Here is a 23,966-nt window from a genome sequence, read left to right as displayed (position 1 = left end):
GACACTGGTATCCTGAATTTAGATTAAGATGGAGCAAGAGATAATTATTATGCACTAGGTCAAAATTCCTCCTCTCCACTCCGATCACATACTCTGGTATATACAGTAGAGCAGTATTTCTGATTTCCCTCCAAGTACCACTGGTGGTACATGTACCACAGTTTGAGAACCGTGGATCTTAATGATGAGTGATACAAGAAGAGTAAAGGGTTCGTTTTTATTTGCACTTGTACCTAATACACGATGCCACCAAAATCTTAAACACGTCTTACATGTACACAAATACAGCATTTTAATGGCTAGTTTGCTGATGTACAGAGCAACATATGTTTACTACTCATTAAGATACAGTATATAAACATAAATGTTACATAAATGAAATTTGATACTTTGTTTAATTCTTCTGTTGGTTTAGATCAAGGCTAATCTCAACTGAAGTCATACCGCTCAGTTACTGGTCAGAGAGTTAATGTTCATCTGCTCCGGTGATGATCAGTGCTCTGAAGACTGGCACCTGGCTGGTGTGGTGGATGTGGAGCAGTTACAGCTTTGCTGTTCTTGTCCACATTACCCTGTGAGGATCTGGGAGAACCTGGAGGAAAACCCCCAATAATTGGAACTGAGTCAGGGGATTTCTGCCGGGTCTGTGAGGCTCCAACTGTTCCTCCTCCTCTGCAGGTAAGATCGCACATTTGGTGAGCTAGCGTTGTCCAACCCACCACTATTTCTCAGTCACGGGCAGGAGGGTCCAGAGCCACAGGTGTTGCCCACATCCTATAACCCACAGCCGAGAAACAGCGGCGAGTTGATGACTTTGTGCTGGTTCAGGGTGACAATGTGTGCTACTTTACCTGCGTAGAAGGAAGAGTTGGGACCTGCCAGGCACGGAGGATGGAAGTGGTGTTCTCATTTCACTGTATCACCAGCTCTCTTCTTGGTTCTTCCTTCTCCTCAATTGCGGATTTTCAAGAGGACCAATGTACAGTTGTTTGGTCTGCAACAGAGGTCTCGGACTACTTTCACACCAACCCAAATGAACCATACTAAGGGGTAAGTGTACTAGGGTTTGATTCAATGGCACTAAACAAGGCTGTTGTGCTTGCATCCTCACATATCCTTCCAATACCGACAATTTTTTGCCAGAAAATCACGAGAAATTGCAGTGATTAGAAAGGAATCAGTGTTTCTACATACCGACGAAACTGTGCACATCAACACAAGCAATAGTACATCAAATTCTTCTTTTTCTCCTCTTTGACAAAAACAAGTGCACACTGCAATTGGACTGGACCGGGCAGAGTCAAATGTCAAGCACCCCTACATTTACGAATGATGACATACTTGTGGACATGGACAGCATGAATCCAGCCTTACCAAGATCTGTCGGCAATTAAAAACTAGAAAATATATACTTTTCACTACATCTTATTTGTGGTTCCCAGTGTCTGTGAAAGTAGAATGTGAGGTAAAGCCTTCAGTCATGAGGCTCCTCCCCTGTGGAACCAGCTCCCTCTCTATATTGAAAGTTTGACTTAAAACCTTCCTTTTTGATAAAGCCTATACGTAGTTGGGGCTAGCTCAGGGGAACCTGGACTATCCCTTAGTTATGCTGCTATATGCCTTCTGGGGGAACCCCCTTGATAGTAAGTGTTCATTTTGCAGGTACCTGTGGCTCCAGGACTGCAGGAACCAGATCCAGTTACAAGGCTTTTATTAGTTGAAGTAGTAGTATTGTCATCATCATTATTGTTCAATTAATTTCAATCAATCAAACAAAAATGATATCAATATACTTTTTGCTACAAGTCATGCTAGCTAGTCGTCAAAGATGACAACAATTAAATGTGATGACCATCTCTGACTGCATTATGGTTCTGTTCTCTCTCGTCTCTCTTTGAGTCTGGTTCTTCCAAAGGGTTTTATTTCTACCCTCTGAGAGTGTTTTTTTACTCTTCTTTCTATAATAGTGTATCTGTCTTATGATGTAAAGTACATTGTATTATTATGATATAGGATTGAATTGGATAGAAAAAAAAGACAAAATCTTTGACGACAACTTGTACGCAACAGGGATCTCTACTGACCTCTAAGGTTTTAGGCATTTCCCCATTGGCTTCACTTTCTGGACCTAAAGGCTACATCTACAGTATTATTTATATAGAGAGTTTGTGGGCAAGCTCTTCAGTATGTCATGTGACTGTTTTGGTCCAATCATGATGAAACATTTAATGTTAAACGTGAAAACACTCTTTCTCAGCAGAACCATGGAGGATTTGGAGGATTGTTACATCCCTACAACACATATGTACATACACACTGTATGTTGAGTGCTAATCAATAGCAACACAAACAATGATCAATGATGAAACGTGATCGGGCCAAGCTTTGACCCACAGCTGTTCACACTGACTTCCTCCTCTTGCCAAACACGTTGTTGATGAGTTTGACCATGGACTTCGAGCCACTCGGGCGCCTCCGGCGCTCCTTGGATTTGCTGCCCAGGCTGGCCTTTTGCACCATCTTGGAGAATATGAGCGCTACCTCCTGGTAGTGCTCAGCAACTGACAGCTCATAGAACTGGCATTGGAACTCTGCAGCCAGATGCTGACCCTCTTCACGCTGCACCTCCCTCATGTGGCACAGGTCCTGTTTGTTGCCCACCAAAAATATAAGTGAGTCCACGTCCCTGTGGGAAGAGGAGAGAGAGCTGAAAGTCTTTTTGTCATGCATATCTTTGCTTAGTGTTAGATACACATGTCAAAGTAAAAAGAAACACATACTGTGAAACCATTGTAGTCCGCTTCCTGCATTTGATTCACTTGAAGCAAACCAAGACGTATGTTTTAGGCGGACCAGAGTTCAGTTGTGCATTGAGCAAACAAACTAGGATTCAAATTAGAAGGGCCAGTGTGAAAAGACCTACGTTTCCTAATGAATCTAATGTTTTTACCATCTACATTATCCACATGCTAGCTCGCATTGCCGTTACTGGAAAATAGTTGTCTTAAAAATGTCCCATGTTGTTAACATGACTCTACGTTGTCTCTGTGCTGCCCCTTAGTGGATGTATTGTTTAACAACACAAGGAAATATACAAACGTCATATGACAGGGTGAGTGGTGAGCGGTAGAGCAAGTCATCTTTCAACTGAAGGGTTGAGGTTTCAGTTCCCGGCTCTATTAAGCTACATGCCAAGCTAGTTAATTGAGGAGTTCCACAAGGCTCAGTGCTTGGGCCAATACTTTTTTTAACTTATATACAGTATGCTTCCTTTAGGGAACATTATTAGAAAGCCCAACATACACTTTCATTGTTATGCAGATGACACACAGCTATATTTATCAATGAGGCCGGTAGAAAAGAAAACACTACACATAATTTAGATGTGCTAAGTGAATGAGTGAATCAGCTTTGAGTGGTCATCAAGACTAGAAAAGCTCCATATAAATGCAGACCATTTGTAGTTAGTACAGATTCGTACCTTTTAGCAGATCCCAGGTGAAGCTCTCTGATGAGGTGCACGTTGGCTCTGGCAGTGAGGAAGGAGGCTCGGTCACTGATGTCATAGACGAGAATGAAACCATCAGCCCAGTGGATCTGGTTGTGTAACGCAGAGTTACCCTCGCACGCCTAAGAGCAGAGACAATTTCTTTAACGTTAGATTTTGTGGCCACAATTGTATCTCTGGTGGCCGTAAATAAAGGAATGGAAATAAATTGAATTTTTGTGGCAGCGAGGTGACCTTAATGGCTTTAATATTGTTGTGCTCTAAGTCAGATGGTACAGCTGAGGACAACCACATGCTGCAAACTAAGATGGAAGATCAAAATGTTTTTGCTTTTACACTAACTGGGCCCTATTTTAACCACACACACACACAAGGACCAATTGTTTCTTAGTCTTGTGTAGAGCAGTGATTCACAAACATTTTTTCCTCCCCATCCTGGACCCCTGTCTATGCACACGCAGCAAGAATGTTTATATGCAAAAATAAAAAAGCAGGAGTCGGTTTTTGTACCTATTCTCACAGTGTACCTGGATAAAATCTGCCCAGTGCTTCCATTAAATGCCGTGTTTTCTTTTTTGATACCAGTGAGTCTTTGGTACTTTTTGTACAGATGATGACAACAGGAAGATAATTAGGTATAGCTGCTAACTGACCAGAGGTCACAGAGGTGTTGGTAATAGTTGGACCACAAAATGGGTTTTTAATTTGGGTGATACGGAGTTCTGATGAAGTTCTGTGTGATTCCCGTTGCTGCTGAACTCACCTGAGAGCAGGGGTCATAGAGCTCCAGGTTCACCTGCCTCCCGTCCACAGACACACACTTTCTGTACACACACTCTGCGGGAGACACAAGATGAAGAACATTTTGATTTTAAAACATTTAATGGAATCTTCTTTGCAAAGCAGACTAAAGGTGTGTCATTATTTATTTTTTTTGTTCATTTCCTTTAAACAATTGCATTTTCAACATTTAAACTTTTTTATTGCACTTTTTCTAGCCTTTCAGCTCATGCACGTTTCACGCAGTGGACACAACGTGTGCATGTGCAACATCCGCGATCCAAATATACTTCAACAAGCCAGTAAGTTTCAGAAAGTAAATCACAGTAACTGAGGTCAGAGGCTCTTCTGATTTGATCTGGTCTGAGGCCAAAACAAGTGACGTGCTGAAAGTGAACAGGGCTCACATGAAACTAGATTACCCGCAGGACAACAATGGCATACTGAGCCATTATCTAACACCAGCACTGAGTCATTTCTCCGTGCGGGCACGAGAGTAACCTTTGCAGGACGTAATCACCTCAGCAGGGTTTCTCATAACACATGGTGACTGATCTGTCGCACACTCAATAACAAATGGATGGATCAAACACAAACCGGGCTGCAAGCTGATAAGAGGAGTAAGTTAATAGTAAAATAAATCTGAGCAGGTGTTTGAACACCAGCGTTTAAAGCTGCACAGATTTGCATACTTTATTTGTTTTTCATCAAATTCAGTCCTGCTTTATAATAAATGCATCAGGTGTAGTGAATTATAAACATGGGACATTTTTAGTTGCTCATTACACATGGTGACTGATCTGTCACTGCCCACCAGTGACACTTGATCCTGTTAGCGTAACTGTTGATGAGGTCCCGTCCACCTACGAGTGGGTCTGAAAAGTGCGGAATCAGCGTTGCAGTTTCAAGCCTCGGACCAAGTGTCACTGGTGGGCACGTAACAAAATAAAGAATGAAGAAACTGAGGTTGGGAAGCACAATTGTTCAAAAATACTAGCCCTATTCTAGTAATACAAGGCTAAATGCGAATCGCTGAAGTATTCCTTTAAGTGATATCGTGTCATCATCCGCCACACACGTGCACATGCTTTCTGCAGGATAACATACGGAAGTGTATTGCAAAAAATATTGTTAAAAAGGCTATGTTTTTTTTTTTCCAGGTCTGTTTTTATGAGATTCACTGCATCCAACAGAAGCTGCTGCAATACGCTTCCATCGACGAGAAGCTCCAGGTGGATCCTGCAGCCCAGTCGGCCTGCCTAACGTATGTAAATAGTTCCACATGACATGTTGATCTAACTACTTTTTACTGTAGGTTCCCTATTTAATTTAGCAGTTGGCTAAATTACCCGACACAAACATGTCCGCGAGACTGCTGTTATAACAACCACCATTTATTTCAATCGTGCTGAACGAGGGATTGAAAACTAAAGACAAAGTCCAGCTGCTGGTGCATATATTTTATTTTATTAAATTTACAAACTTTATCTTTTGTTCACCAACTCAAAATCATATTTTAAGCGTTACAGATATGGCTTCCCACAGCTGTAAACCAATACATGCAGGATTAATTGGTTCCTCATGTTTATATCTAATGATTTATATTTCTTATTTCTTACTGCTTAAAAACACACTTGCTGCATCTGCTCACTTAATGCATGTTGGAGCTTTTTGTTTTTCTACTCTACTGTTATTTATGGGAGAGGTTCACAGCTGACAGTAGAGACACAGTCGTGCAATGCTGACAAATATGTAAGGAATTTTCATCCGACATCCTGCTGGACATGAGCCCCAAATGTGACATGTGTTGGAACAGTTAATAATAGAATAATTATAAGCATATTATTATAATAATAATAATAATAATAATAATAATAATGAAATAATTACCTGAGAAGGAGGCATACTCGCCAATGAAGCGCCTGGTGAGGAAGCGGACGATGAGAGCTGCACATACACAGAAAGACAGGTGATGGCTGTTAAAAACAACAAATTATTTATATAATTAATTAATATTTGCCATACGTTTTATTATTAACATATTCACTCACCTGACTTCCCCACACCTTCACTGCCCAGCACTGCGATCTTGATCTCATTCATGTTCACTGTGGGTGGGGAAAAAAACAAAACAGCCTCTCAATCTTTAGTCTCCAGCACAGAAATGTGACTCAGCGGTCATCGCTGTGAGGAGCAGAGGAGCGAGAGAGAGCCAGAGAAGACAGGAGCTGCTGTCTGAGCAGAGGGTGGGAGGCTTTTCAGGAGGCTGGACTTCGTTGTTACAGCCCACTCTTACTCCTCCTCCTCCTCTCCACACTTTTTATTGTGACTCAGTTTGTCAAGGTGATAAGAGTGTAATGAGCTCTTTACTCTTGTAGCAAATTGATTACTTTTTACACAGCAATTTTACTCATTTTGCTCCAGTATTTTAAACCAAGAACATGCATGCATATGTTATGTTAACATGTTTGAACAATTAAACTGCTGCAGATCAGTATGTGTTGCGGTGTTATACCACCAGAGGAAGCTTGCTTGAAGCTTTGAGAACCATAGGCTTACACAATACGAGAAATTTGTTCTGGTCAAAAAAATAATACAAAAAACAAATAAATATCAGAGGAAAATAAAGAAAATAAGAGTATACTGTACAGGAGATAAGGAATTTGTGCAATCTGAAAATGTAAGTGGAGTCATATCATCATCGTCATTATCAGTGTTGTAATGTAACAAATGCACAAACACTTTGTTACTGTACAAAATTCACGTATCTATACTTTATGTTTTTATTCATATTTCTTGCAACTTTTACTCCACTACATTTCCTCTTACTATCTTTGTTACTCGTTACAAACAAATGAAATCAGAAGAAGAAGAATTAATATTATGGTCTGTATTTATATAAAGCTTTTTTTCGTCCTGATGAGCTACTTTACACTACAGTTTTGCCATTCACCCATTCACTTGCACTCGCTCAATGACACATAGAGACTAGCAGACACAGCAAATGTCATATACTTTAAGACTTTTACTTAAGTAATATTTTAAAAAAGTGACTTCTACCAAAGTCATTTTCTGGTAAGATACTTGTACTGTTACTCAAGTATCCCTTTTAGGTACTTTATACGGGACTTGTCATTATATGTTTAATTCCTGTGCTCCAGGTGTGATAAACTACCTCAGGATGGAACATGTGCAGGATCAGTAAGTCAGTTAAATAACTTCATAGCTGTGAGGCCTGCAGCCCGTCTGGCGTTCCTCTCTTTACGTAACAAGCCGGTACACTTACTGATTCCATGAGCTGTAAACATGGCGCGTGAGTGGAACATGAGCTGCACTGAGACCAGAATCCACTTCTCTCTGGATCACTCTGCAAAGATGCTAGATGGATGAGAGGATTTCCTGAGGGGTTTATTTACTTTCCTATTTCCCTCTGTCGCGGCACAAACTCATAAAGTTTAGACAAAGTTCTTTTGAAGAACTAATCTGTGTTTCTGTAGTGAAAAGACTGGCTCTCAATCTGAGAGATAGTAGTTTAGATGTAGTTTGCTTTGTAAACTGGTGGATCTTTTCTCCCTGAGTGCCCACTCACAGCATATTGAAATGTACAGTTTGTCTTCTTCATTCAGTGAACACACTGTTACGCTGCGTTCCATTTATATCAGACCTTGGAGTCACGCTACTCCCGAATTCACTGTGTTCCAGTAGAGAAGTCAGAAACGCAAACATATCTTGGGCATTGTTAGCCAGTGTTAGCCATTATTAGCCAGTGCTAGGCATTGTTAGCCAGTGTTAGCCATTATTAGCCAGTGTTAGGCAGTGTAAGCCATTATTAGCCAGTGCTAGGCATTGTTAGCCTTTGTTGGCCATTGTTAGCCATTATTAGCCAGTGTTAGGCATTGTTAGTCATTATTAGCCAGTGTTAGCCAATGTAAGCCATTGTTGGCCATTGTTAGCCATTATTAGCCAGTGTTGGGCATTGTTAGCCATTATTAGCCAGTGTAAGACATTGTTAGCGGATGTATCACTTGGCCAGATGCTTTGCCAGCACATTTGGTCCTTGAATTTGAGGGAATCGTTTCTGAGAGGTCCTTGAAATTAAAGTCAACCAAGGTGTGGGAACCCTGTTCTGCACTCTGAACTCTTCTGGAAAAACATTGGACAGATGCTTGCACAAGTTAACACTTTCTCTTAATTAAAATAAAAATAAATTAATACCTATAAGCCTGGGCCACACGGTGGTGTAGTGGTTCAAGCCCCGGTTGGAACAAGGGCCTTTCTGCATGGAGTTTGCATGTTCTCCCTGTGTGTGTGTGGGTTCTCTCCGGGTTCTCCGGCTTCCTCCCACAGTCCAAAAACATGCAACGTGGGCATTAGGTAAATTGGACACTCTAAATTGACCATAGGAGTCAGTGTGAGAGTGAATGGTGGTTTGTCTCCTGTGGTCTGGCGAACTGTCCAGGGTGTACCCCGCCTATTGCCCGATGTAGCTGGAGCATAAAGTGGTAGATGATGACTGACTGACTGACCGACCTATAAGCCACAAAACTATGGAAATATATTGTATATTTGTGTGCTCTTTGGAGACAAGCACTAATAAACATCTGAAAATGACTTTCAGTGTGAAAAAACTGTCCAAAATGTTTGTGTCAAACATATTTTGTAATTGGGTTATAAATATATACATGTAGGTATTAAATCAATGACTGAAGGGCCATTATTGATTTCTCTGTAAACTCTCTGACCTAATAATCGGCCTGGACTCAGCCAGAAACTGGAAAAACGAAGATAACACACAAGTACTGTGCCAGTGTCAGACTGCCACTTTATCCAGTTTCTAATAAAAGCATGTGTGATTGTGGCTGTTATGGAATATGACAGATTACATTATCACCGCCACGTATATTTACGCGTCCTGTCTCACGATGTAAATATCAGAATTCTGACATTAATAATCTGAGTCTGAGAGTGCACTCCTCAGGTTGTCCTCTGTCACTGGAATGTGCTCTGTTCACTGTAAGAGATAAGCTCGGCCTAAAAAGGGAACAACCTCCCTCACTTTTTCCAGATAATCTGTGGCCTTGTTGATAGTTTTCAACATCACTGGCAGCTTGTGTGTGTCATGTCACAGCATATACAGTAGGTCACGCAGAGTTAGTTTATTTCTGCAGCGTGACCATTCTCTCTAATGACAAGACATAAATTACCACAGCAGAAATGTTCCTCCTGGAGGCGGGTGAGATTTAACTGTTTTCCTTGGCATTCGGTGGTGTCACATGTGAAGAAAAAGCAAAGCTATTTTCATCAGCGAGCGGCTGAAAGTGTGAAGAGAGATTTAGAGAAAATCATTACTTACAGTACAATACAGGGTTCTCACTCACACCTTGGTTGACAAATTCAAGGACTTACCAGGACCAATTCCCTCAAATTCAAAGACCAAATGTGCTGACACAGCATGCCATTGTGCCCACTTTTATTGTCCTTGGGATCTTGGGCAAGTGAGTCTTTGTATTTTTCTTTGGTCAGTCAGAGATCTTGAAATTTGCATTTTCCACGCATGATGTAATTTGCATGTCTATTTAAGGCAATTTTCAAAAGCTTTTTTGCCAAATTCTCAAACTTTCAAGGATTTCAAGGACCTGTTGTATGTTATATGAAAACTCTAGGTCATGTTCAGAGCAAAGATGAAATTGAAATACATTCCACACCATTTAAAGGTTTTCTTATTCAATATAAAAGGGGACAAGGGGATGCCGTCATTATGTTGAAAAAAATAAATGCATTGTTTGGTCTCAAACTGTGAGCGAAATTGTTCCACACCACTGCTGACCCCTCGAATTGGGGGGTCAGCAAATGTTGACATGACACATGAAACTATTGAAAAAAAAAAAAAAAGCTGACATGTGTACAAAATGAAAGGGGTCCCGTGCTTTGCAAAAAGGCACCCTCGATTGCCGGAAGGGCCAGATCTGGACTGAAATCTGTTATAATTCATAATTCATCCTTTACGTGATGACTCTGACTTTAACAATATATACCTTAGAATTTCTTACATTTGCTCACACATCAGTCTCCGATAGTGAATTTGACTTCTGTATTTAACCCAAACTTAATACAAGGTATAATATTTTATCTTGATATTTTCAATTTGCTAAACATTTTTATAGTGCAGAAGATTATTTTTCTTTTCAGGCAAAGAAAAAACATGAGCATGAGGATTATTTTACTTAATTGAAAATCAGTTTTTGCAGTGTAAAAATTATTTCATAAGCAAAATGTATTGATTGGATGTTTAATCTGACATGATTAATGTGATTAATGTATGGGGCTAAATCTGATGCATCTTTTTTGTACCTCCACTCTGACACCGATCATCAGAAGAGAGATCAATCTATAAGAAATTTCATTATTTATTTATTTATTTATTTATTTATTTATTCATTTATTCATTCATTTATTTATTTATTTATTTATCATGTGTTCATTTCTGCAGCGATACTCTGACGAGGTTCCGGCAGAATGAAAACAACACTCGTGCTGATGTCAGAGTGCTCTCCGTTTGTTGTAAGTGCCACTCAACAACACAGGCTTCCATTAAAGGGAAACGTCAGACCACCATTTTCACCCACGTACTCCTTTCATGAGCGGAAACTGAAAGCTCTTTACTTTTTCCATCTGCGGTGGGAGGATGTTATTTAAGGAGCTCAATTATCTTCATCTAGGTCATAGATAAAGGGGAAATAAATAGGTGAGATGTATAAACTAACGCAGGGCGAGAGTGGAAATAGATGGGAGCTGAGGATATACAGTAGTGACCTTTAGAGTGCCCTCCTCCACAACATGGACAACGAATAATGTCTTGTGGTGATGATTCTGTTTGACAAGTCATCATCCAGCATTTCTAGTTACCACACTGACCTGTGATAAGAAGCCCGTCATGCACACGACAGCGTCCTCCTCGTGTCACACTACCTCCACATGTTGTCTGACTGTCCACCCGCTCAGGAAAAGAATCCTCTTATTATCGTCGGTGGGTCTAATCTCCACCTGAAAACATCTGCAGACACACACCTGGACTCACTGGGGGCCGCCCTCATCGTAGACATCGCAGACACGCTGTCCTCATTTGATGTGAGCCAGCCAGCGTTCTGTAGCTCATGCCTCCATGGAGAAGCTCTCTCTCTGCTGCAGCACACTGCTCCATGACCATTACTCAGCTTTCACTCACCGGTGATTGGCTTTCATGGTAGAGTACAGTCTCTGCAGGCTGGGGGTGCTTTAAATTAGATGTAATGGATTAAACTGTCATGTCCAGGTGTAAGACACCTTCTCTTTGATTTATTAGTGGTTGGTCCATTCGGCTGACAAAATATTTTTGAAAAGAGAGCCTTTCTATGTGGAGTTTCCATGTTCTGGTAACTGCCACAGCCCAAAAATAATGTAGATTGGGTTAATTTGACACTCTTTATTGACCAGTGTGAATGGTTGTTCGTATGATGGACTGGTGACCTTCACCCTATGTCAGATGGGATTGGCTCCAGCCCCCCGTGACCCTCATGGGGAGTATTACATGGTAGAAAATGAGTGAATACCCATTTTATTATCAATGAAACATGTCTAATTTATGGTAGCTCAGTGGTAGAGCAAGTTGTCTTTATACTCAAAGGCTGTGGGTTCAATTCCTGTGCTGCCAGCATGTGCATCAGTACAAAAGATGGACATAGGCGAGCTGTATGAAAGTGTCAGTGAATGGGTGAATGGCAAAGTATGTTCCAGTGTGACTGTGAAAAGTCAACGAATCCGTGTTCATTACAAATTCTTCTACAAGGATAAATCGGCAAAAGTCACGTCACATGTAAATAGGAATGGAAATAGTAAAAATATGAATACAAATGTACATAAAAATGGTCATAACAATTGTTATGTGTCTGAAGCAGCATTAGTAGACTCTGTATGCTGTAATCCATGTAAAAAGGTGACGTCATGCTATCAAGAACTACTAATCAACCACAACAGGGTCATAATTTGACCTTTTGAATGGACATGGTTGATTTGTTGTCACTTATTATTGTAATGCACAAAAGTACATGACCTTAGAGCAGCCTTTCTCAAAGTGTGGTGAGTGACCCCTAGTGGTCTGCGAGCAAGAAACATATCATTTAAAATGTCAGTGTTTTAATTTCAGTGTTTGCTGCCTGCGACATATACGTACGTGTTGTTTTCAATATCAAATCAAATAGTTCATTTTAGGAGGTTGTAATTTGTGAGCTGTTGAAGTTGGCATATTGCTTTGGGGCTATTTTGAGGTAGGTGGTCCGTGACTGTTTTTATTTAAGGGTTAAGTGGTCCTTGATCTGAAAAGGTTTGAGAAACACTGCCTTAGAGGAACAAGAACCCTGTTCAGTGGTGTCTGTAGTTCTTTGTCTTTTTGTGCCACCTGATGGTGAATGTGCCACAATGCATTGATGTGCTTCCTCCTGCAAAAGTCTCAATGAGAAACTTGTTGTAAGTTGTGGAGAAAATACATTTATAATATTTTCAAAATAAAGTTTTAACTATGACTGGTGATAAGTTCTGCCTTTGAATGAGTGTAACTGTAAGTGGAGTGTACAAACATTTTTCTCTGTGCAGCCACGATTTCTGTGATCGTGGTGAAGATAACAGAGCGAGGAGACAACTTTGAAGTTATGTTGCCCACACAATGAGAACAGTAGCTGGTGCTTTTATTGTCTGTGGGGAAAATGCTCTTTACTGTTGAAACACAGACAGGCTGTTTCAGCTTCATTGATGTTAACGTTGATACTCACTATACTATAATACTCAGTTTAAGTCACAAAAATGTTTGTATTGCTGCTAAGAATTTTCACTTATCTGCTGGGAATGATACCATTGATAAGATGACTTGAAGGCTTATTTTTGGTCTAATGTGGTGACAGTATGTTGCAGTCTAATAATTCTGTGTGTGTGTGTGTGTGTGTGTGTGTGAGAGAGAGAGATGTAGGTGTAGGTCCAGTGTGTGAGAATTAGTGACATCCAATGGTGAGACTGCAGATTGTTCTCTACACTCACCTTTCCCTGTCCCAGGCACATACAGTAACTATGGTCAACAAGTGTGTGGAGTTGTGCAGGTCCAAAGTGTGTTTAGCTTCAGAGTGTGAAATGCAGTGTCTGGCTGGTTTATCTGTGTGGAGAACCACAATAGTGCTAGATGGTGCAAAGTGTTATTTTAGTGTTATTATGCACGTATACAAACATAATCATGGTCAGTATTTGGGGATTCGGTATTATTTGTTTTTATAAACAACTAACAGTATCATATCAGGAGCATCCAGAGCCAACAGAGTAGTTCTACATTTTCCCAGGTGACATGAATGCACCATGCGATGATTTACCGTAACAGGTAGGTAGGTGAATTCCGAGGAACAGGAAGTTTATCATTAGTCTACACCAAGTTAGTCAGTCAGTGCCTCTACACGCTGCTTATCCCTACACGTAAAACATCTCTCTGTAATTTTATTAATGGCGGGACTTTATCTCAGTCAGCTTTAGTGTGACAGAGACACAGCGGGGATGTTTATCAATGGAATTCTGCTGTTGCTGCCGCTGCTTCAGTGTGCGTCACTTTCGTCCGCGGTGACGGTTCTAACATGGCCGCCACTCAGCTGCCCCCGACAGGTAAGCTATGGCATGAATGTAGCTGCTAAATGAAAACATGGAACACCAACTACAACTATCTATCTATCTATCTATCTATCTATCTATCTATCTATCTATCTATCTATCTATCTATCTCTATCTATCTATCTATCTATCTATCTATCTATCTATCTATCTATCTATCTATCTATCTATCTATCTATCTATCTATCTATCTATCTATCTATCTATCTATCTACCTACCTACCTACCTACCTACCTACCTACCTATCTATCTATCTATCATATTGTCCAGCACTTTTAGCTGCATTTTATGTAGCTATTTAAGGAAAGATATTCTTCTTATTAGCATGTTTTTACATTTACTTTTTAAGTTATAGAGTATGAACAACATTAAATCCACTAAGTTTAATTTCATTGTCTTTTGCTGTTTTAAAAATTTAAAACCTGTGTCAACCTGTAAAAGATTGGAAAACAGGCTGAACAACATGTTAAAATAAATTCTAATTTTCTTTGTTGTTTGTGTGTTTCTGTCACAGGATTTGAATTGCACTGTCAATACCAGTAAGTATTTCACGTAATTCTACTCTGCATGGAGAAGAAATCGTTTACGTTAAGTGTCATTTGTTTTATTGCTACGTAAAAATGAAGAAAAACATCATGAATAATGAATAATGCTTGCATGATCTAATGTGAATGAAAAAGTCAGAGGTTTTACAGCTGTCTGACAGTATTCAGTTAGAACCTTTACTGTCACAAACACTCACCTTGTCAGGACCAGTAGTCTTCATGGAGACCAAAACCTGATCATAATAAGTCAAAACCTAATTTCTTTTGATTTGATTTGTGGTTTGCTTAAATTCAGGATTAAACTGTTAATAAACTGTTAATATACTTCGTTAACATCCAATAAATTGTTAATTACTGCTAGATATTGAAAGTTCTAAGTATTGAAATGTCATTGTCTGACATTTTGGGTACAATAAGCAAAAAAGTCCAAACCAGTGGTTAAAGTGAGGGAAACTGCTTTGTTTAGGCTGTCCCAAATGAGTGGAATTCATTGCAGTGTTGTTGGACGAATATCTGTGCAAACATGTGTGTGTTTGTGTGTGTGTAGGTAACTGTTTGGACATTAGGTGGCTGGATATGAATGACTACACTCCCGGCAGTCCAGATGAGCTGCAGGTGTCAGTGGAAACTAGGCAGGACGAGGCAGGACACCTGCAGCCTGTCCTGGCCGCCAACTGGAAGATAAAGGACGATGGTGAGTTAGTTTGGCGTGATATAATTACATAGTACTGTATATGTGAAACCATGGCAAAAGAATATTGATTTACAGTATTAATCAGCCTATCAGATTTTTTTGTACATGTATTGGCTGAAATGGAATGTGAAATAATGGAATATAATGTTCATAATCAGAAAGTATGTGTCACTTGATAAAATGCTCACTGTCCTACACCAAAGTCCATTCAGAAAGTCAGTTGTTAATCCACTACTGCCTACATGACTTAACCGGATTTACACAAGTGACACAAACTTGCCAAAAATACAAGCCACCTCCATGCGCTTGCAAGCTAAAAATACTGATTTTCTCTATGGAAAATGATGAGTAGTTTACGTCACTTAACTTCACTTTTCAGCTGTCAGTAACTAAAGCAGGTGTAGATTTTAGTAGATATGCCTTTAGTGAAGTGGCAGCTGTGTTTATGCTTCCATTTCTCAGGATGTTCAGTGAAACCACTGCAGACAGTGTGTCACATCCTCCTAGAACCACACTTAAAAAACCCTTACTCTTTAACCTCTGTGCCTTCAGTGTGACATTTCTAGTGATTCTTTAAAAGTGAACTTTACCCATACACCACTTTTATAATCTCATGTACCGTAGTAGTGTTTTAACAAGGAAGAATGGTGTGATCTAAAGATGCAGCTAATAGCAGGGATATTGGTACATAGTTAAAATGTCCGTTACAAATTAATTGTCATACAAATTTGAGTTGAATCCAGACTGGATGTGACTTCTGCTGTGTGTCTCCTCAGGCAGCATTCGTTACCTGAAGGCCACAGAGCTTCAGGTCCTGGTGATGTCCACCAATCAGAACCTGTGTATCCGCTATTCTTTCCAGGGCACACTCCCAATGAGAAGTCCATCAGGGGAGAAGGTGAGTGACTATACAAGTGATTTCAAATTTTAGATTCTATTTCTGATCCTGTTTTTTTTTTGCAGTGATTTGAATTAAGCATCTTATCACCTCCCTCTTGGTTGTGAGCTTTAAGTAGTGACTGTAAAATTTGAGTTCTTATATGTAGGGTTGAGGTTTGTTTTACATGGATGCATCTAAAGTCCAAGGAATAGAGATCCTGGAGTAAACCCAGAGCACACTGGAGGCCTGAGGACATTTTGAGATAACCAAGGAAGTGTTTGAAGCTTGATGCTACCTCTTTACTGATCTCAGATTAGAACATTACGGCTGAATGTTTTTAATTAAAACCAAGTTTGTTCATTAACTGCTGTGGACACAATTCACACATCATTAGGAAAAGCACCACAGTAAGTTGATTGTAGTGCATTTCTATTATTGGTGTAATCATGAATTGAGAAAATTGTAAAATTGTAGACTTGCTGACCTGAACATGCTTGTAAGTGGGGTGAGGATGCCAGTCATCTTTCCAGTCAGTCAATTATTCTAGTTTTCCACTTTAATATGTTCACCAAAAAAACTTGTGTCCTATCTGTGATGACAAGACAATCCAAGATATGTGAGTGCATCTTAGAGCCATTTTAAGAGTTTAAAGCAGATTTTGACAGTGATTGCAATATCATGAATTACAATGATTTTGTTTAGGTAGTCATGTGATGAATTTTCACATGGTACCATGCCTAATTGGATTAAAAGAATAAATTTGAATGACCAGTGTCACAGCAACACCCCTTTGAAACTGCTGTTTTGTGTCTTCAGTGGTCGTTCTCAGCTAACATGGTGGTGTTGGAGCCTGGTCAGAGATACCTGATCTCTGTATTCAACATCCCCAAACCTGAGCTGCTCCACAGCAACTATGATGTCAGCAAGGAAGTCATTGTTCCAGGTGAGTTACAGACAAAACTGTCTGTGTTTGGGTCAAGTTTCTGTGTACGAGCATTATGGAAATTATTACATTCAGTAAGTTTCAGAGGTCGGTAGCTGTAGAAGCAGCATTTACCTTAGACCATGTAAATAACTAGGAAAAGTGTTACACCATGCACATTACAATAATTAATATGAGGCTCAAACAAGGACTAATACAGAGTTATGAGTGCTTTAAATGGAAGAACTAGCCTCAGCTTGAAGCACAAACCAACATATTTAGATTTTTTTCAATATGATTTTTAAATTGTGGTAAACCCTTTCAAGCTGATGGGTTTAAGTGGATACGAGGTGTATGGTGTGCAACGACAAGTTGGATGGTGTATACAGTGGTTGGCAATCACTGACCCAGCTAATTAAGCCTAACTGGGTATACAGTAAGGGAGTGTTCAGCTGTCTGTAAACAAAAATACGATGTCGGACAGTTTCTAAGATTTCATAATAGTTTCAGGTGAAATGAGGAAACCAGTTCACCTGTTTTCGTCTTAACTGTCGGTCCTCTAGACTTGACTTTGACAGATTATCTTCTTCTCCTTCTCTCAGATTGTCAAGATTCCTCAATGCAGAAGACCCAGTTTTGCATTGAGAGAGGTGAGTTTCTGGCTGGCAGCCTAAATTCCAGTGTAAGAGAGAGAGAGCATAAGAGTAAAACATGAACCATTTCCAAACTTGTTGTCATTGCTGTGCTGCAGGAAGTCAGTGGGAGGCCAACATCAGTCTGGCTACAATCCCCACAGTGAAGGGAAGATTTGTTCTGGCCGTCGGCTTCAGTCCCGACAGCCTGTGTGACGAATACCTGGTTATTGTCAGATGTTCCACTTTCCATGTGCAGCATGTGTACAGGGTAAGTTCCTGTTGTCGTGAGTACTTGTGCAATAGCAGTTTCCTTTTCAGTGATGTGACCTAGAACATTATGACTGAAGCTGCTCATTAAAGCATCCTGTGTTTTGTAACTTAGCCTAGTTTTTACCCCAGTTCTCTTTTTTTTTTTTTCTTTTAATGCAAATACTGTTTCCTGCAGCATATCTCTGCTGATTGTAGAACAGATTTTTCATTACATTCTACTGAGTACTTGAACTGCACACTTGCAGCTCACACATCACACATTCCTACAATGCAGTCCCTGGTGTGTCACGGTGTTTTCCCTCATGAATAACAGGAACTTCATAGCACTGCTTTATGTCATCTCTGCAGCCTTTTCCCACTAAATTTAGCAGCGATATTTGGGATTTGTAAACCCATTAAGAAAAAGGCGATTAACACCATTCTCTTTGTTTTTCCAAATATGTGAAATGTGTAAACCCAGAAAAATAAATATTTTCTGGGTTGTTTTTTTTTGCTCAAAATCACACAAAAAAAATCATTAAGACTGAATTATTATGGTTTGTAGACAAAACATTGTCATTTTGAGGTCTGTATTTTTCATTTTGAAGAACACTGGTTGACATTCGGTGGCCCAAACGATAATAAATGAGAGATGAATCAATTGTGAAAATAAACGCATGAACACAGGACTTGCTGCCCTTCTGCTGCCTCGTTTGTTAAGTTTAGAGTCACAAAATAACACATATGATCTAACTGATACAGACAACAGTGGATCTCTGGTCTTAAAATCACAGATTTTCTCTCTGGGGTTTGGTGTGAGCAGTTTACAAGGCAACAGAAACTTCAGCAAGATAAAGTGGCTGTACCTCATGCAACCTCACTTTTTGAAGTGCTTGTTATGTCAAAATAATACATATGTGTTCTTACTTACATTCACTTCTCTCTCTTTTTTTCCAAGGACAATCACACGACTCTGAATGTGACATTCAGCCTCGATAAATGGCCGAGATCCTGCTGCCAGTTTCACGTTGAGGTAAATCTTTTCTGCCAGGTTGAGAGTATTTTTTTCACAATCCCCCTCATATCCAACCTTGATGTTAACACAACTTCCTCTCCACTGCAGATCAAACCTTTTTTCCCACAATGTGGCCAGGACTGTGTCCGAAAGAAAGGAACTCTGGATATTTGTCGTGGTATGTTGGCTAATGTGGAATATCAGCATCATGAATGACTGAACTTTCCTTTTAGTTTTACCAATACAACATAGCTCCACGTTCAACCTCCAAACTGCTAGCATTTCCCAATTTTGGTCATTTCATAAAAGTTGACAGTTGCCGCAGGCTTTCAATTGCAGTTCCCAGTAAGAGGGAAAGAGAAGAGGAAAGAACTCCACCTGTTCTCCACGTTCCTCGCGTTCTTACCCCTCCTCCGCCTGTTTTTACTTGGAAGCAAGTAAAGAGGAAGTGTGAGACAATAGATGATTGAAAAACAACCAGGAAAGATTAGATAACTGACAGATTATCAAGATGTATAAATGCTGGGGGAAAAACCCAACATACTGGTTTGTACAGAGTGGTAATGACCGCCCACTTTTATGTAAATTTCCCTTACCTTTTCTCCATTGAGAGCTTAAAAAAGACTGAAGCCTGGAACGAGGCTGATTCAGAGTGGAAAACAAAAAAAAAAAGGGTACTTCATTATTTTAAGAGTGAAGGAACTACACATCCCTTAATCCCATGATTTATTTGATTATTATTTAACCCGTAAATCCCTTGAGTAGTTGATTGATTTATGATGCAGACATGGCCAAGATAGCTCGTTAATTACAGTTCATTTACAAAAAAAACAAAAAAAACAAAACACAGCACGGGAAATACAGAATATAAAACAATGTACTTACAGGAGGAGAACTGCTAAACTCCGCTACGACACTAAACCTCGGATGCAGCGATAGTAATATTTGCATTCTCAACGTGATTTTCTGTTTGCAGCAAAACCTGACCCGCCTCCCACAAATGTTCTCGTGTACACATTTGTCATCCTGGGAGTGGTACTGATAATTACAGTGGCAGTAAATATGTGCATCTTCTGCAGGAAGCAAGGTTAGTAACTACAATGCACTGTACTATTGTCTTTCAGTACGTAAAAAAATGGCGTAGTCATGGTGCGACTTAACTGTGCATGGAAACGTACTGATTGACTTCTAACCTCAAAACATGTTTGTGAGTCATGGTTGCTATTGGTGATGCCCTCCTTGCATTTTCAGGCAAACCGGGTGTTCATGTAGAACTGAAGCCACCACCACAAGTGCAGCAACCTCCACCTCCCAAAGTGTTGGTCATCTACTCCCAAGACCACTACCTCTACAGGGACATAGTGCTAAAGCTCTGTGCCTTCCTCCAGGACAAGTGTGGCGCCAAAGTGGTTGTAGATTTGCTGGACACCACCATGGTCGGCGTGATGGGTCGCCTACGCTGGCTCGAGTGGCAGCGGCAACAGCTGAAAAACCCCTCCGACAAAGTTCTGGTGCTGTGCTCGCGTGGAGTCCAGGCAAAATGGAGGGCCTTGTGTGGTCAAGGTCAGGTGACACTGAGGGAGGACCTCCTCTCCCCCACAGACGATATGCTCATCCCCTTCCTCCACCTTTTCCTGCCAGACATGCACCAGGCGGGCATGCTTGGCAAGTACATGGTGGCTTACTTCGATGACATCAGCAGCGTTCAAGACATACCCTCAGTTTTTGACGTCGCTGTCAAATACAAGCTGATGAAGCATTTCGAGGAGCTGTACTTCCGCCTCCTAGACACTGAGAAGTATCAGCCAGATCACGTCAAACATGTCCAGGGCATCGGCGGGGACGAGTATTTCAACTGTCCCTCGGGCAGAGCCCTGAAGGACGCCATTGAAACTTTCCAGGCCTACCAGCTGGAAAATTGTGACTGGTTTGAGAAGGAGTGTGTGGGTTGTGAGGAGGAGGTCCTGACTGAGGCCGACAGGCTCGTTGATCCGCTTCCCATCCCTCCAGTGCTTCAGTGTGTTCCTCTGATCAGAAATGGCCCTCCCGTCTACGTGCACGAGGTAGAAATCTCTGAAAATGACACCAGCATTCACGTCCTCACACCTGAACTGAATCCACAGCACTCGCCGTCATCGGTGGCAGAGATTACGCCAATCTTAAACCCCGAGTACAAGCTGCCGTATCCATCGAACCGAGCTGAAGGGAGATCGGATCACATGTATCCTCGCAGTCCTGAATCAGTCTACACGGTCCAGTCTGCGGTGAACTGTCCTCCTTCACAAAGACCATACTGGCTTTCTGTGGAGGAAGGACCACTTCAAATTCCCAATGAGGATGACGAAGATGATTCACTGGCGCCCTCAAGTCAAATTTCGGCTCATTTGTACCCGAGTAGGTCGGCCCTACAGGACTCTCTTGGCTCAAACCCTTCAGAATCCTCATTCACAAACATGCAGGGTGAAAATTTGCCTTCATCCGTGTCCTCCATCAGCTGCTCTCTGCCTGTAGAGGTCGAGGAAGAGGAGGTTCTGGGCCACAGTGGAAAGGGTCCAAACAGTGGATCAGATCAGGGCTACATATCTAAAATGTCTTCCCAACATGAACCCACCATCAAAGAGAATCCACTGGTGGCTCTGGCCAGGCTGCAGGAGGCGCTGTTTCAGCAAAATCTCATAGACTCCGACTTATTAAGTCTTGAAGAAAACTGATGGTCAAAGACCAAAATCTCAACCCCAGCAATATGGACCAAAAGTAATAGAAAAGAAAAAAGAAGGAGAAGAAACTCCAGACAATGGGATTTAAAAACATACGGCCAGTAAATTGTGTGGAACAAAAACGTGTTCATATATTTTACATGTTGACTTTTTATTGTGGATGTTGCACTTTGGCCTGTAGTGATTCAGCAGCTTTGGAGTCATTTTGATGATCACTCGCCTCAATTGCATCAAAATCAGTGCCTAATTTTTGTCTTTGCACTAACTTGTTCGGGATCTTTGGGTCCAAAATATTCATGTCATGTTTTCTGGGTTCATTATTTCCCTCTGTTGTTGTTTATGTTTAACACACCACAAATAAACACTTTTGTTCAAGGTCTTCGATCAACTTTATTTCAGATGTCAACCACATCGTACTCTGATTTACATCGACAGTACACAGATAAGATTATATCGGTACAGATACACACCACGCAACTTTATAGTACAGGTAGAGTCCTATGTGTAAACAATAGCAAAGGCCTTCCCCTGTAAACAAGTTTGGAAGAAAAAGTGTTTTAAGATGTGGACATTCAAATTTTCAGTGTACCCGAAATAAGATGAAAGCAACATTTGATAGTTAGCTCTTTTGAATAGCCATGTTCATGAAAGCCTTTGGTAGTTTCAGTGAAACTGTGCTTCTTCATGCAGCATCAAGGCTCACTGTAGTAACTGTTGAATGATTCCTGTTTGTGATTAAACCACAAACATGTGACCACTGTCATTAGTGAGGTGACGTTTCTGTGCAAATCAATATATATATGTAGATATATCTATATATATATCCATATATATATATAAACATATGTATATATATATCTATATTTATATATATATACATATGTATATATATATATATATATATATATAGATATATTTTTAAGATTGCCTTTCCAACAGCGTACAATGCATTTGCAAAAGGATTTCTGGCACAAGGAAGTTATATAAAATATTATAGAATATGTTAAACATTTTTAATACTTTGGCAAACATATACAGTACATGATAAGCAACAAACAAAACAGCTGTTCCGCTCTGGTGGAATGGTTTGTTCAACGTCAGAGGTTAGACCAGGGTTCACGTCACAACAGCACCCCCTGGTGTCTGCAGCAATACATTGACTGAACCAAGATTTGGTTTCAGTGGCAGTTCAGACTTTGAACTTTGTCTGAACAACAAAAGAAAAAAAAAACTCTGTGCATCGCCAGTAAAAATACGAATGTGACTGTGTACATTTTAATCTTGTAACTTTTCCTGTCACCTCAAAGTCAAATAAGTGAGGAAAATCTCTAGAAAACTGACAGCAAGTGGACGGATGAATGTCCTGCTTCCAGCTTGCTCCACCCCTTGCACCACCCCTTGCTCCACCCCTTGCCTCGATGTTATGGACATTTTCTGGACAGTCTCCCTCTGCATCAACCGCCTGAAAATGTTAATACTCAGTTTATAAGTGTTCAAGTCTGAAAAAGGCTATACAGGTAACGTAAATAATTGAAATAAATGTACATACGAGCTGAAAACATACACAACATCATGACATGTACTGCATGTATGAAGATACAGTGTATGAACATATTACTAACATATGGAAATGGCACATTTCTTTATATAGCACAAGAAAAAAAAGTAATATATATACATGTACACATTTTACTTCTTTAATAATATGGTTTTATCATATCATACTGCATTTATACACAGTATATGCACATTTCAGTACAAATAAATGCAGTGTGCTTTATGGGGTTTTTCATGTAGTGATAATATTAATATATCACTATACAGGTGACATACAGTCAGTATACATGTGTGTGTGTTTTTAACTCATATGTACATTTATTATAGGAAATTCAACATATGTGGACATTGCATATGGTTTTGTGCCCAGGCCTCTGAAGTCTGCTTTCAAACTACAAAAACTACTTATCTCTTTACTGTCGCTTTAACCAAATTATACATTTTTAAGCTCGCTTCTATAACTTATGTAATATTTTTTCACTGACTCTGTCTTGACACTGTTCAGGTGGGAGGTACGCGAGACTCTCTGGTGCCTGGTAGACTACGTTCCACGCCGCTCACAAGGCACAAAACACGTGAACCTCTGACCCGCAGTCACTGTGATTAGATACATCTCATGAGTTCACGACTCGTACGTAAAATAGGCACTGAAACCCCTCTCACATGTTTCTCATATTGCACACTTTCTTGACTGTACGTACTCGTCTGTCACATACGCAGCTTTTCTATTTATATGGAAAAATGTCTCCACTCCTACTGTTCAAACAAAGCCATGACCTGTCACT

At 40.3% G+C, this 23,966-nt stretch overlaps 2 protein-coding genes across 4 annotated transcripts; one reads left to right on the top strand and one right to left on the bottom strand.

Annotated features, from left to right (window-relative positions):
- Positions 1-203: 203 nt before the first annotated feature.
- On the bottom strand, positions 204-6,521 carry rergla (RERG/RAS-like a). The gene is made up of 5 exons (XM_044021902.1): positions 6,340-6,521; positions 6,179-6,235; positions 4,272-4,345; positions 3,482-3,630; positions 204-2,686 (listed from the first exon to the last, which is right to left on the bottom strand). The coding sequence occupies exons 1-5, from the start codon at positions 6,389-6,391 to the stop codon at positions 2,401-2,403; spliced, it is 618 nt and encodes a 205-aa protein (XP_043877837.1). The 5' UTR covers positions 6,392-6,521; the 3' UTR covers positions 204-2,400.
- il17ra1a (interleukin 17 receptor A1a) lies at positions 992-22,089 on the top strand. 3 transcript variants are annotated; one of them, XM_044021901.1, is made up of 13 exons: positions 992-1,050; positions 5,449-5,552; positions 10,779-10,849; positions 14,482-14,506; positions 15,060-15,206; positions 15,983-16,104; positions 16,903-17,029; positions 17,611-17,658; positions 17,760-17,911; positions 18,851-18,925; positions 19,016-19,085; positions 19,884-19,994; positions 20,159-22,089. In XM_044021901.1, exons 3-13 carry the CDS (start codon positions 10,805-10,807, stop codon positions 21,616-21,618), a joined length of 2,382 nt encoding a protein of 793 aa, XP_043877836.1. In that variant the 5' UTR covers positions 992-1,050; positions 5,449-5,552; positions 10,779-10,804; the 3' UTR covers positions 21,619-22,089. The 3 variants fall into 3 exon arrangements, with proteins under 3 accessions (XP_043877836.1, XP_043877835.1, XP_043877834.1); XM_044021900.1 differs by lacking the exon at positions 992-1,050 and adding an exon at positions 2,610-2,672; XM_044021899.1 differs by lacking the exons at positions 992-1,050; positions 5,449-5,552; positions 10,779-10,849 and adding an exon at positions 13,291-13,960.
- Positions 22,090-23,966: the final 1,877 nt, after the last annotated feature.

Source organism: Solea senegalensis, linkage group LG3 (genome assembly GCF_019176455.1).
Source record: "Solea senegalensis isolate Sse05_10M linkage group LG3, IFAPA_SoseM_1, whole genome shotgun sequence".
NCBI classification, from domain to species: Eukaryota; Metazoa; Chordata; class Actinopteri; order Pleuronectiformes; family Soleidae; genus Solea; species Solea senegalensis.
The sequence above is the reverse complement of the archived record's forward strand: the minus strand, read 5'-3'. Positions and strand labels throughout refer to the sequence as shown.

Coding starts and splice junctions, on each gene's coding strand:
- rergla (XM_044021902.1), bottom strand. CDS start 6,391: ATGAATGAGATCAAGATCGCAGTGCTGGGCAGTGAAGGTGTGGGGAAG. Junction 6,236..6,339: donor TGAAGGTGTGGGGAAGTCAG/GTGAGTGAATAT, acceptor GTGTATGTGCAG/CTCTCATCGTCCGCTTCCTC. Junction 4,346..6,178: donor CGAGTATGCCTCCTTCTCAG/GTAATTATTTCA, acceptor TGTCTCCCGCAG/AGTGTGTGTACAGAAAGTGT.
- il17ra1a (XM_044021899.1), top strand. CDS start 13,856: ATGTTTATCAATGGAATTCTGCTGTTGCTGCCGCTGCTTCAGTGTGCG. Junction 13,961..14,481: donor CACTCAGCTGCCCCCGACAG/GTAAGCTATGGC, acceptor TTTCTGTCACAG/GATTTGAATTGCACTGTCAA. Junction 16,105..16,902: donor GAAGTCCATCAGGGGAGAAG/GTGAGTGACTAT, acceptor TTGTGTCTTCAG/TGGTCGTTCTCAGCTAACAT.